The sequence below is a fragment of the Cervus elaphus genome, chromosome 5, assembly GCF_910594005.1.
Source record: "Cervus elaphus chromosome 5, mCerEla1.1, whole genome shotgun sequence".
NCBI lineage: Eukaryota > Metazoa > Chordata > Mammalia > Artiodactyla > Cervidae > Cervus > Cervus elaphus.
Genome location: NC_057819.1, coordinates 13,853,421 through 13,869,506, shown reverse-complemented (window position 1 = coordinate 13,869,506; position 16,086 = coordinate 13,853,421). Strand labels below are relative to the sequence as shown.

The 16,086-nt window shown below is 40.9% G+C and overlaps 1 protein-coding gene and 1 long non-coding RNA gene across 5 annotated transcripts in view; one reads left to right on the top strand and one right to left on the bottom strand.

Annotated features, from left to right (window-relative positions):
• MED13L (mediator complex subunit 13L) overlaps positions 1–14,945 on the top strand; it is a 285,924-nt gene extending 270,979 nt beyond the window's left edge. For both annotated transcript variants that reach the window (XM_043901741.1, XM_043901742.1), the window contains exons 24-31: positions 1,056–1,279; positions 1,468–1,610; positions 4,418–4,576; positions 5,205–5,381; positions 6,552–6,709; positions 9,417–9,578; positions 11,036–11,148; positions 12,102–14,945. In XM_043901741.1, the coding sequence (XP_043757676.1) occupies positions 1,056–1,279; positions 1,468–1,610; positions 4,418–4,576; positions 5,205–5,381; positions 6,552–6,709; positions 9,417–9,578; positions 11,036–11,148; positions 12,102–12,234 (1,269 nt within the window). In that variant the 3' untranslated portion in view covers positions 12,235–14,945. The remainder of the gene's footprint in view (positions 1–1,055; positions 1,280–1,467; positions 1,611–4,417; positions 4,577–5,204; positions 5,382–6,551; positions 6,710–9,416; positions 9,579–11,035; positions 11,149–12,101) is intronic.
• LOC122693848 lies at positions 8,581–11,030 on the bottom strand. 3 transcript variants are annotated; one of them, XR_006341039.1, is made up of 3 exons: positions 10,889–11,030; positions 10,632–10,796; positions 8,581–8,709 (listed from the first exon to the last, which is right to left on the bottom strand). It is a non-coding gene; the product is annotated as an uncharacterized LOC122693848 (long non-coding RNA). The 3 variants fall into 3 exon arrangements; XR_006341037.1 differs by lacking the exon at positions 8,581–8,709 and adding an exon at positions 10,352–10,465; XR_006341038.1 differs by lacking the exon at positions 8,581–8,709 and adding an exon at positions 10,352–10,465 and having other exon boundaries at positions 10,632–10,809; positions 10,889–10,997.
• Positions 14,946–16,086: the final 1,141 nt, after the last annotated feature.

Sequence of the window (16,086 nt, the reverse complement as noted above, 5' to 3'; positions counted from 1 at the left end):
ATTTTTCTTCTTACTAGAAAAGTTTTTAACCAACCATTCTTAACTTGACCAAAATTTTAAAAAGCAAAGATATTTTGTAAATGTGTCACAGACACGGGTGACAGAACCCTGCTTTTTCTAAGAGGACCTTCATCTGAATAAAGTCATGAGTTTTTAAGTAAGCCTCCACCAAGTCTTCTGGTAATTGAACAGAAGCAAGCCCACCATGGTCCATGGGAGATGGGTTAGACAGACAGATGTTCTTTCAGTTTTTCCATAATTTCATTCATTTTGTTGCCTGGAATTAACATCACAGTTCGCAGGGGCTTCATTGGTACATCATCAAAGGACTATCGGCCTCCCAAACACGTGTCACTCTCCTCCTGCACTGAGCAGTTGAATTTCTGGATTGCCTTCTCGTAGAAAAATTCTTCTTCTGCATTTGCAAACACTAACTCATGTTTTTTTTGGTTGCTCCATTTCTTTTTGGAATTGCTTTTTCCTGCTTCCACAAACATCTTGCTAATCAGAAGGTAGAAGTAACACTTCCCACATGGCTTGTTAGTTCTGTGTGCCTTTTTCTGAGCTATTAAAATGGATACTGTTATGAACATGCTTATACTTGTCCTTGGTCAGCATATATGTGCATTTGTGGGGTGGCGGGGGTCAGAGGGTACATGTTTGTTCAGCTTTTACAGCTGTTGTCAATGCTTTTCCAAGGCACAGCTTATACCATCAGTGAGAGAGAGTTCTGGTCACCCTGTTCTCATGAGTATTTGATGTTGTCTGTCTCTTGTATTTCAGACATTCTGGTGGGTATATAGTGGTTTTAATACACTTTCCTAATGACTAAGTTGGGCCAGTTATTTATTTTCATAAGGAAATTCTGGCTTGATTGAGTTCCCTAGCTCATGTAACTTACACAGTCTTTTTGTATCATTATTTATTTATAGGACTAGTCGGTGTGCAGTCTGTCATTTCTCCCTGTTGGTTTCCCTCGGTGCTGTATGAGTTTTGTTGTGAACCCCGAGTTGAGTTGCTCTGTGTTGTTACTGATTCTGATTTTCTTATTTCAGCGGCCCAGCCCGATCCAGCTTTACTCCCCTCCTTTTATATTGGCCCCAATCAAAGACAAGCAGACAGAGCTGGGAGAGACACTTGGTGAAGCGAGCCAGAAATACAACGTGCTCTTTGTGGGCTATTGTCTGTCTCATGACCAGCGCTGGCTTTTGGCTTCCTGCACTGACCTCCATGGAGAATTATTAGAAACTTGTATTGTAAATATTGCTTTACCAAACAGGTGAGGAGCCTTGGTGTTTGTGGTGCACGTGACCTGACACTGTGCCTTTTCTCAGCTAATGGATCTTTCTAACTCTCCTACCTAAATGCAGTGGGTACCATGGGGGTGGGTTCTTTGGAATTTCCTTGGTTTTGTTGTACTCAGTAATAGCTTTGACTCATTTGGGAACCCTTTTCCATTTATTTGAGGTCACGGAGGAGTAAAGTATCTGCACGTAAAATCGGACTACAGAAGTTGTGGGAATGGTGTGTCGGTATTGTCCAGATGACATCTCTGCCCTGGAGAGTTGTGATCGGGCGACTTGGGCGTCTAGGCCACGGGGAACTCAAAGGTGAGAAATTCCTGAAGCAAAGGAAAGGAAGAAGGCTGAGCTAACGTCATTAACTAAGCTGAGGGAGAAAAGAGTAAAGTGGGTAGTAAGAGTAGATAACAGCAGGTTATATTTTCTGATTGTTTTAAATGTACAGGGTAAACTTGTGGTTTTTAGACTCATTTACAAAGAAAATTTTAAATATTGAACCTAGCAGAAAAATAATTCTTTATATTAATCTATAAAAGTGACACTTAGTAAATTAGATTTTCTAACCTTTGTATATTGAGTCAGTGAGAACAAGTTGGTTTTTTTTTTTGAACAAGTTCAACCCGGAAAATTTTATATCAGATTATGGATGATAGTAAACGTCATATACAGCCTTTACTTGTATTTGCTTGTTTGTTTTTGGTGGTTGATGGTGAGGCGATTATATTGTTTTAGTGGCGTGATAACAAGATAATCCTTGTTGACGAGGACAAGTAGTTGCAAATTATAAACACTGTTCCAAAACATTACCACTGTCTGATAGTCTGCAGTCTGGAAATTTAAGAGAACAGATTTTTTTTTTTAAGTTGAATCCCCCAACTTATATTCCTTATAAGAAATACAACAAAAGACTAAAAGTAAGTAACAGTGTAACACCGCTGACCACTGGCAGCTGCCTTGCCTGAGGTTGAGCCCAGCTCATTCTTTATCCTTGTGGAGCTACTTGTACAGTTTTATATAAGCAATTTGAACAGGCCTAGATCTTTTTTTTAAGCCTGTCAATGACATATTTATAGAAAATCCAGTATATGCATATAGATGTAAATTTTTTCTAAGGTGTGTGCAAAAGCATGCATGTGTCACAAATTAGCCTGGTAGTTTGGCATGTTTCACGTGTATATTAGGGCAGAGTTGGCAAACTTTCTTTGTAAAGGGCCAGATAGTAAATATTTTGGACTGTGCAGGCTAGCTGGTCACTGCTGAGCAACCCAGCTGTTCTACTGTACTCTCACATTAGCCACAGACGGTGCCCCCTGAGTGGGCGTGGCCGTGTTCCCAGAAGACCTTGCTGACATCAGGTGGCGGGCACCACGTGGCCTGCGGACCGAAGCTTGCAGACCCTTGTGTTGGAGTGTGCATGGTATTTCTTTACGTGAAATTTATATCAGGTGTTTGGGGAAACCCTGAAATAAAACCCCTGATATGGATATAACTTGTCTTGTAGGGGTTAATTATTAGGGTTTAACAGCAGTTTATACAAATATATAATATGTATTAAGTGTTTGCTTAGGAATCTTCTTATACACAGAATTTTTTTTTATTAAATCATACTCTAGACCAGTAGAAAAATATCATCCTTTTCATTTTTAAAAGAATATTATACTTATAATGAATCTCTATCAGTAGCCTGGAGGTCTGTTCATTAGGGGATTCATCATTTCATTTCTGTCAGAATTCCTATCTTCTCTCCTAGTATACCTTTTAGTCAATCTTATTTCTTAAAGGCTTTAAGCTACTCTTAACCCTTGGGAAAAGTTAGAATATAATAGCAAAGAAGTAGAGGTGATAAAAGTATAGCCTAGCAGTCTAGTCATTTGGTGTTTTGGAAAATTGTTAGAGCTGTTGCCCTCCCTTGTATGATTTTTTAGAAGGGACACAAGTGTGACCAAGGGCTCCATCAAAAGACTGAGAGAAAACACACCTTCAAGGAATAAACACAGAAAACAGCCTAGTGTACAGGACATGAGTTTCTTCCTTCGGGGATCCGAGCTCTGCACCACCTTGCATTTCTGTGGGGCAGAAGCAGATACAGGTCCACAGATTGCAGTTTTGTGAATCTCCATTCTTAATCACCAGAGTGTTTGTGATAAAAAATAATCATACTGGCTTTCTTTCTTATTTGGTTTTTAAATACTGAATTCACATCTCTCGGGTTTTTCTGTGGTTTTTTAAACATAGGCCCTCCTTCATGTTCCTTGACCCTTTTTATTTTAGCCACTTCGGTTCACTGTTCATTGGGAATGTGAAATGTGAAAGTTTTGGGGGGGTTTTAAACTGCTTTTTAAGGGAGAGCAGGCATGCGGCGGTGGAGAGGGGAGTGGTGTTGCCTCTGGGATGTGACAGTGTGTGGCTGCAGTCATGTGATGGTGGTGGGCTCCCTGTGTGTCCAGGGTCTGAATAAAGGGAGGACCGAGTGCTCTTCAATTCCCAGAGTAACATTACCCTCCGCAGTTCTGTGAGGCGATATCCTGCCTTTGTTTGGAGGCAAGAAACAAATAATAGAAAATTTGTTCCACCTTTTTAATCTGAACAACTAATGTGGCATTATCTGGAGCACGTTACTTGCACCCATTGCTTCCCAGCTGTTTGGGGCATGCCAGGAAAGGGTCCCCTTGGTTTCTTCTGCTGCTTGCCTTTGATGAAACCACCAACCTAAGCAGTAAACAAAACTGAGGTTCACCCCCAACTCTGCACTCTTCTGAAGAAAAGTATCTATGAGGGTGTGAAAGAACCAGGCCTGGAGGAGGAGGAGAAAGGGCAGAATAGACTGGCATCCCCAGTAGAAAGTATATCCACTGCCCTCCGTCTGCCTGGGTCTGTGCTGGGCCCCCATGTTACCTCAGTCTCCATAATGGTAGGCCTTTGTTCCCTTGTTAAGGAAGTGTAATCGAGGTCAAGTAACATTTTCTTTGTAGCAAGGAGGGGAACCTGTATAAAGACATATTCCCTTTAGGGCCCAATCCTGGAAATTCAATTATCAGGCAGAACTGATAAAACACTCAAAGCTCACATCAGTATGCATTTCGAAGACTGTGTGAGACTGTGGTATTTGATTCCAGATTGGAGTATCCTCCTCGGAGAATGTTCACTACAGACAATCAGCAAACGGCTCAAGGACGTGTGCCGGATGTGTGGAATCTCTGCCGCGGACTCGCCTTCTATCCTTAGTGCCTGCCTGGTTGCCATGGAGCCCCAGGGCTCCTTTGTAGTGATGCCAGGTAACTCTCTTGTCAGTTTTCTTAATTAGGTATCAGAGTACTTTAGTCCATTTATTCTGAAGTTCACACACAAATATAGACTGTATCTTTATAATCTTTATGAAAAACGATTGTACTCAAGGCTCAAAAGTGGAAACTGTTTGGTCTCTTCCAAGGGAGTGGTTTGTGACTTTATTATCTGTTAACCACCACTCGGGAGAGAGCCTGAGTCCTGAGTGTGATCGAGAGCTTTTAGAGTCATGGCGAATTATTTGCCTGAGCCCAATCTGTTGGGCGGGTTACATCATTTCTTTGTGTTCTGTCCTCCTTATGACATGGGGTAGTAGTTCTTACCTCAAGATGTTGGCTTTGATGATTGAATGAGATGATATGAGTAAAGAATTTTTGGTTGACTCAGTCCAATTTTATCTTAACTTGCCTAATGTGAAATCTGACTTGGGTTATCATAGGTAAATGCTCTGAGTCAGTTTCTTGAAATTATTTGAACAAATGCACTCAACTTTAAATGTGTATCCATCATGGCACTTGTGTCAGACTCATCAGTCCAGTTCAGGTCCTCTTACAGTGTATTTCTGGGGTTGTTCACTGCTACACAAAAGGAATTAATACCTTTTCCCCACCTTTTAAGATGCTGTCACAATGGGCTCTGTTTTTGGTCGAAGTACTGCACTGAACATGCAGTCATCTCAGCTTAACACCCCTCAAGATGCTTCCTGTACACACATCTTGGTGTTCCCAACGTCGTCAACCATCCAGGTGGCTCCAGCCAACTATCCCAATGAAGATGGGTTTAGCCCCAACAATGGTGAGTGGACCCAGAGCAGCTCGGCTCCTTCACCAAAATGCAGGGCTACAGCAAGGGGTCACCGGGCTGCGGCAGGTTCTTCTGTGTCGTAATGAACAGCTTATAGAACATTAGGGAACTGAAGGGCTTAGAATCTTTTTGGTTTTGTGGATTTCATTTATACTATTGCCGAGGCCATATAAACACTTTCCTCTCTTGGGTAATTAACTTTCTCCTGTTTTTCATTAAATGAAAGGCAAAAAGTATCTGGTTGTGTCCTGTACATGGGTGTCACTCTTTCAGTAAATATTTCTTAGCTGGTTTGAAATGAGTGACGACTACTGGGCAGTAAGATAGCACCTGCCATTTGCTGATCATCTGAAATCAAATTTGCTCTGAAACAACTCCTTAGTTGATGACTCTTAATAGATATTCTTGGTTTGAATAGCATGTGTTAAGAAATGAGTATAAACTGTAAAATGCTCAATATTATGCAGCCATTTGCAGTGTTTTTTGAGGAATTTTTAGCAGCATTTGCTCCCATGAAATGGGGAGGGTAAAAGGATATCATCCTGCATGTGTGTACACAGATGATAAGTGTAGTATGATCATGGTGTAAAAATATAGAAACAGAAGCAGGAAAAATGGTCGTGGTGACTGGGTTTCCCCTTTTATACTTTCCAAGTTTTCGGCTATGTGTGTACCTTACTTATATGATACAGGAGAGGATTTCATAGGGAAAACAGTGTCTTTGATCTGCTGGTGTAAGAGGCCTCCAGTTTCAGGCCAAGTTCACACCTATTAGCATGCATTAATTCAGCCTTAAGTATTTTTAGTTGCTAAATGGATGCATAGATGGAGTCTGCTGTTTCCTTGTATGGCGTCAGTTTTAACTTTGTTTAATAATTAAATTGCTTCTTTAGCTGTTTTGCCATCTTTTTACATGCCTTTGGAGGCTAGAGTTTTAAGTTTATTTCTCCATTCTGTTAATACTTCACACTAGGAGATCACTGGAGAGAGGACACAATGAAAGGCTTATTTGTAGCACCTTGAACCCAATGGGCACACATTAAGTCTAAGTGGTTAACAATACATACCTAGAACAGTCCTAGGCCAACAAACCATGTTTTGCTTTAAGTTGGGGCTGTGGATGAGCTTTTTAATTTTTGTGTTTTTCTCTCTCCCCTCTAGATGACATGTTTGTTGACCTTCCATTCCCAGATGATATGGACAATGATATTGGCATATTAATGACTGGGAATCTCCATTCCTCTCCCAACTCCTCCCCAGTCCCCTCCCCAGGCTCTCCTTCTGGAATCGGCGTGGGCTCTCACTTTCAGCACAGCCGGGTAAGCATGACTTGGGAAACTTGGCATGTTTAAATCCACCACAGCCTTGAGGGAAGGCCTCTAGAGTGCTGCCCTCTGTTACTGCATCCGCCTTTCCTTCCAGTGGTCCTGATACAAGTGAAGTCAGTGTGGCTCTGTTGTTCCATTTTGAACAAAGGCAGGAATTCTAAAGAAAGGTATTACCATTCCTGATGACTATGTTTAATCAGAAGAATAGTCCATTACAGTTGTAAGAGTTTTATGCAATTGTCTTCTGAGCAAAAATTAATTTTGGTTGCTTGCTGTTTCCCAGTTAATTGTAATATTTTTGCCAAAACAGCAGCTTTTCAGAGACTAGTTCAATAATCCTGCTTATTCAACATGCAGAGTAACTGAAGACACACTGTTAATGGTTGTTCGGAAAGAGGCCTCCCTTGTCTTGGTCTGTCTTTTGCCACCTTTTTTAGGCAGTCCGACCGCCTCTGTAGCCAGCTTGCAGGAATGGGAAGAGCCCACAGGAGGCTGATTTTGGAGACATGTCCGCGTTAATGCCAGAATATTAAGGGACAAAACAGAGCTTACAACTAGTTTCATCTTTAAATATTCTACGGATTTTAGAGGTGAACTAGCAGAAGACTGAAGCATTACAGGTTCTGCCACAAAGCTAGGTGATGCATACCTTATCCTGGTATTACACTTAAAATACTAAGAGATTGAGCGGTTAGACACAGAAAAATAGCTGTCTAGTATCTTAAACTGGACAAGTAAAAGCAACCTGTTTACCCTCATTTAGACATAAGGATGTTCTTGGAGGACTTAGGTTTCTGGCAGGTGGGACTTTTATTGCCAGCCCTGAGTTTGCTGAAGGACCATCAAGAGAAAAGAAGATGGAAGACTTTAGTTACAGAGCAGATGAGACCAAGGAATGGCAACTCAGTAGTCTGCCTTCATGTTACTGCCTGCCCCCTAATTTTCCCTTCTGGAGGAAGAGATTGTAAGTGTCTTGACTTCCTCCTCAAGCATTTGCCAGTTAATGCAATTTATTGGTTCACTGGAGATTGTTGTGACGGGGACCAAGAACACAACTTCTACATTGAATGGTTTTACTTTAGGATTACTGTGAATTCTAGAGGCAAATAGCACTGCAGCTAGCAATGTGCGCCCTGGAGCTTGATAAACATAGCTCTGAGTTACAGCTCACTAGCTTTGTGTTACCTGGACAAATTTACTCTACTCTTCTCAGCCTTAGTTACCTTATCTGTGAAATGGAAATACGAGCAACTGCCTTGCAGTACTGGTTGTTATAATTCCGCCTGTCCATTAACAAAGAATCAGTAATTGAAGTATATGATGTCGGTTTGTGAGAAGCAGAGGTGTGCTGGCTGTCTCCTTTGGTTGGTGCCTCAAGCCATTGAATGTCACACTTCAAACAGTTCTGTGCTGAGGCTGGTCAGGTGGCCTTTTCCACTCCTGAACGCCTGCAGCCAGGTGACTCTGACAGGCTTTCAGCATTTTCTCCTTCTGCACCATTAAACATTCTTTGATATTCAGTTAAGACATTACAACAGGAGAAAGCAGTCAAAGTTGTGGTTAGTTTTTCTTAAGCAACTCAGAATTGCTACAACTTGGTGCAGTAGTTCAGGGTTGTTTGTTTCTTCGAAACAGAAGTCTTTTGAGAACAAATGGATTACTTATTATTGCTTGCATAAAAGGTTCACTTTCAACTCTTGAAGCTAGCTAAAAGAGGCAAAGATGAGGAAAATGTCAATGGAAAAAAAAAAAATGCCCAATAAGGCTGTCACAAAAATCTCGTTCCTGGGATTGCTGTAAATTGAAACAAGACTTCTCAGGAGCAGACCGCCCACTGCTGGCAGGTCAGAGACCCATGACGTGTTTGGACCTTGTTGACAGTGGACAGGCGGTGGTTGCAGGGGAGAGCACCTGGGTGTGGTGGTGCAGCACCGTCAGCTGTCAGAGTCCACTCCTTCCGTTTTTAGTTTGTTATCTAATAATGCCACATTCTGCAGAAAAGGAAGCAGAGAAAATAAGTCTGTATTTCCTTGGCCGATGTTAGTTATATATATATATCATCAGATATCTGTGTATGTAGCAGAGACAGTGCCTCCCCTGCTGCCCTTGCTTGGTCAGTTGACGTGTGTGTGAGGTGCTGCCAGGAAGGGGATTAGTCACTGCAGTGTGCACGGTGCACTGATAAAAAGTTGGGTGATGGCGTCAGAGAGGACGAACTTCCGGTTATAAAAGAAGTGCCCGCAGATGTAATAACGCATAGTTAACACCATATCGTAGGGACTTCCCTGGTGGTCCATTGGTTAAGAACCCACTTGCCAATACAGGGGCACAGAGTCCATCCCTGGTCCAGGAGGACATGCCGCGGGACAACTTGACCTGTGCTCCTTAGTCCACACGCCGCAACAAAGACCCAGCACAGCCAAAAATAAATAATTTTAACACACCATATTGTATGTTTAAAAAAAATCTACTCGTAGCAACTATCAAAGTTCTCATCAAAAGAAAAAACATTCCACTTCGTACATGGTGGATGTTCACTAGCTTTATTGTGAATATTTCCCACAATTAGAACCATTATGTTGTACACCTGAAACTAGTATTACATGTCAATTATATAGATTTCTTTTGAAAAGATGATTTTACAGAAAGCTTTCTTTGGTGATAAATGCTGATCATGCTTTGGGACTTTGTCTTTCAGAGCCAGGGTGAGCGTCTTCTTTCTAGGGAAGCGCCCGAGGAGCTGAAACAGCAGCCTCTGGCCCTTGGGTATTTCGTGTCAACCGCCAGAGCCGAGAATCTCCCCCAGTGGTTTTGGTCATCATGTCCCCAGGCTCAGAACCAGTGTCCCCTCTTCCTAAAGGTTGGTTTGCTGTCATGTTTGAAGTTTTGGGGGGGATGAATGACTTAACGCTCAAAATTTGGTGAGAATTTGTCGTATTTGTTCCCTGATTCTCTCATGTCTACTGAAGTCTGAGGATGTTTTTCTTAAAGCTAGATGCAGAGAGTAGAGTTTAGGAGAGGAACTTAGAGTAGGGCAGGAGAGTAAGCTAAAAACCCTATGTTTATGCATGCCCCTTCCTGTATATTTCTTGGAAATTTTTACTCCAAATTAAAGTTAAAAGCAAAAGATCTCTCACTTCAGTTTGGGTGAAAGAACCTAGAAGAAATCTATATAGATGGGCAAAAATGCAGGTGTTGAACATCATACTCTATTGGCAGGACTGTGGCATTCCGCTTCTGATGCAGAAGTCCCCCCACAGAGGGATCCATGTGATATACACACATGCACCTGGATGGTTAAAAACAATTTTCTTCTCCTGATGACTTTAACACAGTACTATGAAATCAAAGAATTTATGTTAAAAATCCATAATCTTTACCTTCAGTTAGAGTTATCTCTAAAAAATACTCATTTTTAAGCTCTGTTTATTGAAAAGACTTAGAGATGATAGCTTAGTAGCAACAAACACCTTTCTTGACACATGTATGATTTCTCAATACCACTTATCATTCAAGAGAATGAGAGTTCTTTGAGGAATGACTGATTCCAGGACTAAAATAAGAAATTCATGATGTTCTGAGACATCTTGTCATGCCTAAAAGCATGGAAGTTACCAAAGATTATTAGAGTCTTTTCAAAGAACCCTATAGCCAACTTGAAGGGGTTCCCATTGCCCAGGGATTTTGGTCATCAGAATGAACAGTGATGGCAACAGACTGCTAAAAGTCTATGGGTTCATAGTTGTGCTGGAAAACAAAACATTTAAAATAAGTCACCTTTTGAAGGAGAATTAAGCATTTATGTTGCCTCTGCCTTAAATATTATTATTTCAAAATTAATAAAGTAAAACTATGCTAAAACCCTAGCTAAAGATTGATGAGGAACTTCATAGTAGATAGAACATGCTGGTACCTGCTGAACCCAGGGCTCTGTCAGACTGCTTCAAGTGGGCTAGCACGTGCCTTTGGACGTGACAGTGGAAGGGCAGCACACCAGTGATGGAGCATGGAGGTCAGGAGTGCGGACCACAGTGACACCGTCAGCCCCCCAGACAGTGGGCCTTCTGCCGATTAAAACCTGTAGGGGGACACTATTTAATTATTTGTAGGGCATTTGCAAAGCTAGCTTTTTCCCACTCTATTCTAGGATATAGAGTTATTTGGAATCACCTTGGGGTTACTGAGCAGCTTGAATTCAGGGACTTATAGAAACCCTGACTCCTAAGGACTTTAGACAGTATCTGCTGCTGGCAGACGTGGGCTTCCTTCTCAAGTTGACTAGGCCCGAACGGTAACATTCTCTTGTTCTTTTACCAGGCTTCGCTGCATCACCACATTTCTGTAGCACAGACGGACGAACTTCTCCCCGCCAGGAATTCTCAGCGGGTTCCGCATCCTCTTGACTCCAAAACCACGTCTGATGTTTTAAGGTAGATTCAGAGCTAGGCGACATAGCAGTACGGTTTGAAATTATATGTTTTAATGAAAAACAAGAGTAAAATGTGGTGTTTGTGGAAGAGATGTTACCTTTGGTGCAGTGGAGCGCTCTTGGATTAGCCAGTGAGAAGCCACATCCGTCCAACACGTGCCTCGGACAGGCGGTGCCGCAGACGCCGTCACTTCCTGTTCCCAGGACGCAGTCACGGCGATGACAGTAGGTCAGGACTAGGCGTGGACAGGTAGAAAACCACGTCTGGAGCTTAAAGCACTTGACATTGAACACATTTTCTACCCTCCCTGACATAGATTATATAAATAAAGTAAAGTAAAACAAATTCCATGGTTGGGATTCTCTTGCACTTTAGCAAGCTATAAACATGCTTCATATACCTTGAGAAGATATGCAAGCTTTTTCTAATGTTTTCTAACTCAAATGATTTGAAAATTATAATTAAAACAAGAACCTAATCTACATGATTTTGGCTTCCAGAGCCTCTAGAGCAACACTGTCCAATAGAAGTATAATGTGAGTCACATAATTACCATCTTAATGTGGCTACTAGAAAAATTTTGAAATTAATTTTAGTAATATATAAAAATATATGATAGTGATATCATATAAATAGTATCATTTGAATGGTAATCAATGTAAAAATAGTCATGAGCTATTTTCTGTGCTTTTTAAAATATTGAGTCCCTGAAATCCCTGTGCCTGTTCTCTGCATATAGCATCTCTGAGCTGATGGGGGGCAGTGGCTGCCGTGTTGGACAGTGCAGGTCTAGAAGGAAGGGAAGACGGGACAGGAGCTCCAGGCAAGGGCTTGGGACCACTTACAGAATGAGGTCAGGCTTTCTTCCTGCCGACGTCTGGCTCATCAGACCTTTCGGACCAGCCTCTCTTCTGTCGTGCTGGGCGCCCTAACCTGTGTGTTCTCTCCGGCAGGTTTGTTTTGGAGCAGTACAACGCTCTGTCGTGGCTCACGTGCAATCCGGCCACCCAGGACCGTACCTCCTGCCTTCCCGTCCACTTTGTGGTGCTCACTCAGTTGTACAATGCCATCATGAATATACTCTAATTGGAAAAGCACTTGTTCTCTCTGGCTCAGTTCCTTCTCCCTGCAACCTCAGTCCAAGGAACCTACAACACTCTGCAAATACCCCACTTCCTCCTCTGGAGACCACTCTGCACAGTCCCGCACTGTGATTCCTTCTCAGCAGGCACATGTCATTTCTGCGGTGTTCAGTACCAGAGTGACTCACTGACACTTCTCTCACGGACCTGGAAACTTCCACGAGCAGTGACTTTCAGCCAGTGTTACAGTGTGTGCGGCCCCAAACCACTGGGCCACAGGAAGTTTTTCTGTTGGTTTTTAAGAGGGAAATAGAAGAGACGGTGTCCTTTTGCACAAGAGTCTGTGTTTTCAGTCTCTGTTTAACATGGGCAGTGTAGCCCTCTGATGAAACCCTCCAGTTCCTGGTGTATGGCCTGTGGGTTACCTGAACTCCATAATCTGGGACTTTTGAAAAACAAGAACCAGCTCAAGTACATGATTTCATCATAGGGTTTCTATCTCCCTAGTGCTCCCATCTAGACTGGCGTGAGTGCTTTGGTTGACTTTATACCTGTGTGTAGATACAAGAGGTCTGGAGACATCTTCATTTTGTTTATTTATTTTAGGTTGTTCTGTCATGTGACTTTTTTTTTTATTATTTTTTTTAATTCGTGAGGACCAGGTACAGTAGCTAAAACCCAACTCAGATCCACCATAGGATTCTTTGACTACATACCTCTGTCCTAGAAGCCGGAAAAGGAGTGAATAGAAATTGGGAAGGATCATGCCTACAAAGTAATAATATATTTCAGAACCACCCAGCAGTAGGTTTTGTTGAGAACAACTGGGTAAACATTCTGCCATGTTCCTTATTAAAAGTGGCCAGCATTTCATGAAGGACAACATTTTTATATAGAAGGCAGCCAAGCTCCACCCAGAGCCATGGAGGCAAGTACCTTCATTAGTTTTATATAGTCACAGTGGAAATATATTTTCTAGTGAATTCTTACTGAAAGCCAGGTCTCTCCTCTCATTAGATCAAAAGGGACTCATGTACATATCACAATCAAAAGTGTTTGTTCATAACATCAGTTATAAATATGGTGAATTTTTTCTGGACCATAGGAATATTATTTCAAAGAAATATTACAACTTAACCATTAAATTAGTACTTGAAGTTGAGCCTTTGTGGTGGAACTTTTTAAAAAAAAAAAAAAAAACCATGCCTTTTTAAAACATTAAGGCTAACTGAAGTATTTTACAACTCCTCATTCCAGGCCCGAACGGGTTGTCTTGAAGACTCCGCCCCTACCCCTACCTTGCTGTGCGTCTCTGTCTGAGGGCAGTGGGTGTGGGCTTCCTCCCGTGAGCAACTCTGGTCAGGCTGCAGAGTTCTAGTCATCTGTAGAGAGAATCATGCAGATTTTAAAAGTTCTTCCAAGAAACTTCCATATTCTGGCTATTAACAAAAAAAGAAAAAAATGTAATAACTGATGATTTTGTAAAAGTATTTTTCTTGAAATAATCTAACGTTTAAAACATTAAAAAAATTGTGTGGTGGGAATGTGAAAGCAGAGAAATCACTTGTAAATGGATAATTTTGTTCTCTGTACCACCAAATGAGGGGGAGGGGTTGACTTTCGCAATGTATAGGTTAAAAAAAATCTGATATATCAAACCATTTGTATCTAATGTGTACAGTGTAAAATTGACTTTAAAAATATTGCAGTGCTATTTTTTCTTAATCAGAAAGGAAAAATTCTCAAGGCCTTTTGAAGAGCATAAGATGATGAAGATTGTAAACTTGTATAAAATTATCTTGGTGAGAAGACAAATTGTAAAGTAGATATTTGTAATCTTTTACCACTTTGGGGTTGCTTTTTTTCCCAGAATTCATCAGAACTTTGAATTTTTTTTTTTAATGGGCTGTTTTTAATGCAGGGGCTTTTCTTCCCTAGAAACCCAATTCTCAGCAAAAAAAGAAAAAAAAAACACAAAAAACTAAAAAACCCCTACAAAAACTTAAAAAAAAAAAAAGGCAGCAAAGGGTAGTTTTCATCTGGTGTCTTTTATTTAAGTTTTTTAAGTTAAGAAAAAGCTGGTGACATATTTATACGTTTTTGTGCAAAAATAAATGAATGGCAATAGATTTTAAAAAAATCTTATTATGTACTTCTGTGTGAAAAAGTCTGTATAATATTTCCCTTAAATATGCATTATTTTACTTGTGAGTTTTTTACTGAATTAATCTGAAATGTACAAGCCCTGGATTTGCTACAGAGTGAGAACTTATTTTATTTTTTTTTTATTTTTAATTTTGGAAATTCTGCAGAAATCAGAACTCTTACCTTGGTTTGAACTAAAGAGGGGACATGGGGAGGGGAGAGGGGTGGGTTTGTCCAGCATGCTTGTATGTATATTTCAGAACCTTTTTTAAATGTAAAAGCTGTACATTTCTGGGAAGTTCTGAATTTCTTTTGTTTCCTTTTTTCCTTCAAGCATTTTGCAGTGAGCTTCTTTTATATATAGCAAACAATTTGAAAGAATACAAAAATATGTGAAGTTCATTTAAAAAAACTACAGTATAGCGCTGGTACAGTACACTAAAAGACTTTGATAAAAAGAAACAATACTAAAAAGCCTCCATTTTAAATGTCATTCATATATACCTTGTGAATGAGAGCTATATACTTTTACACACTTTTTTAGAGGAATAAATTATTGAATTACTGAAACATTGAGTGGCTTTTTTTCCCCCTTCCATCCTGCTTTTGTAATAAAAATGATTACGCCTATTCAAAAGGTGTTATGTATTATGGATTGAACAGTCCTTGACCAGGAGCCAGGCTGTACATTTCAGAGTAAAATTTTACTCCCCTGATCACTCCATCTAATAGCTGTTACAGTTTTCACATGCTCCAAGATACAAGTGCATTCATGGATCAAGTTTCAGAATGAACACACATACACAGCACTGGACTTGGAGCTCTGGTGTTTAGTTCCTTAACTGTTTTGAGTAGATCGCATCTAACAGTGCAGTCAGTCTTAGAGTACAAGTCTGTTTTCTGCTCCTCTCCCTTCATGAGCTCAGCCAGTTTCCTTTTGTTGTTCATTAGAAACAACAGTCCCAACTCCACTGTTTTCCCAGCTCACACACAGGCTGACGACAGTTGTGTGCCATCACACACATATGAACAAGACACTCACTGACTGCATGGCCCCACTGCCTTGGCTCTTCTCCTCGGATCCTTTCCATAGGAGAAGCCACCATGGGGCAGCAGCTCCCGCTAAAGTAGTTAACACCAGGACTTCGCAGAGCATACTGTCAAAGTCTGAGTAAGTTGAAAGACCTTGCCTTTTTAATCTTCCTCCAGCTCATTGGCAGTATACATTGTTCTAACTCTGAACCTAGAGATAAAACTGTTGACACTATTAAGCCTGAGTTATTTCCTCTGCAGTTGAGTGACGGCAATTCCATGCCAGCTGAAAGGCTGTGTCCATGTTACTATAGTTGTACTATTGAAGAAGGCTGAGAAAAGTGAGACCACTTCAGTTAACAGATAATGTTGATCTCTGTCTTGTCCAGTTACCACCGCTTTATACCTAGTTCCCCTGGCCAAAAAGCATTAAAGAACTGCACACTTCCTAGATCCTGTGAATTCGGGTCAGTCCAACTGTTCCTGTATCCCTGTAAAAATCAGAACTAGGTGGTATTTTTCCAACCGATTCATTTTCTTGGGTTCTGTGCTCATCTGATGGCACTTAATCCAACAAGCAATGAATGTTGGCTTTATTTATACTAGGAACTTTGTTTTCATAACATTATTAGCCATACCAACATCAACAGTACCGAAATCTCTGAGACAAAAAACTTAT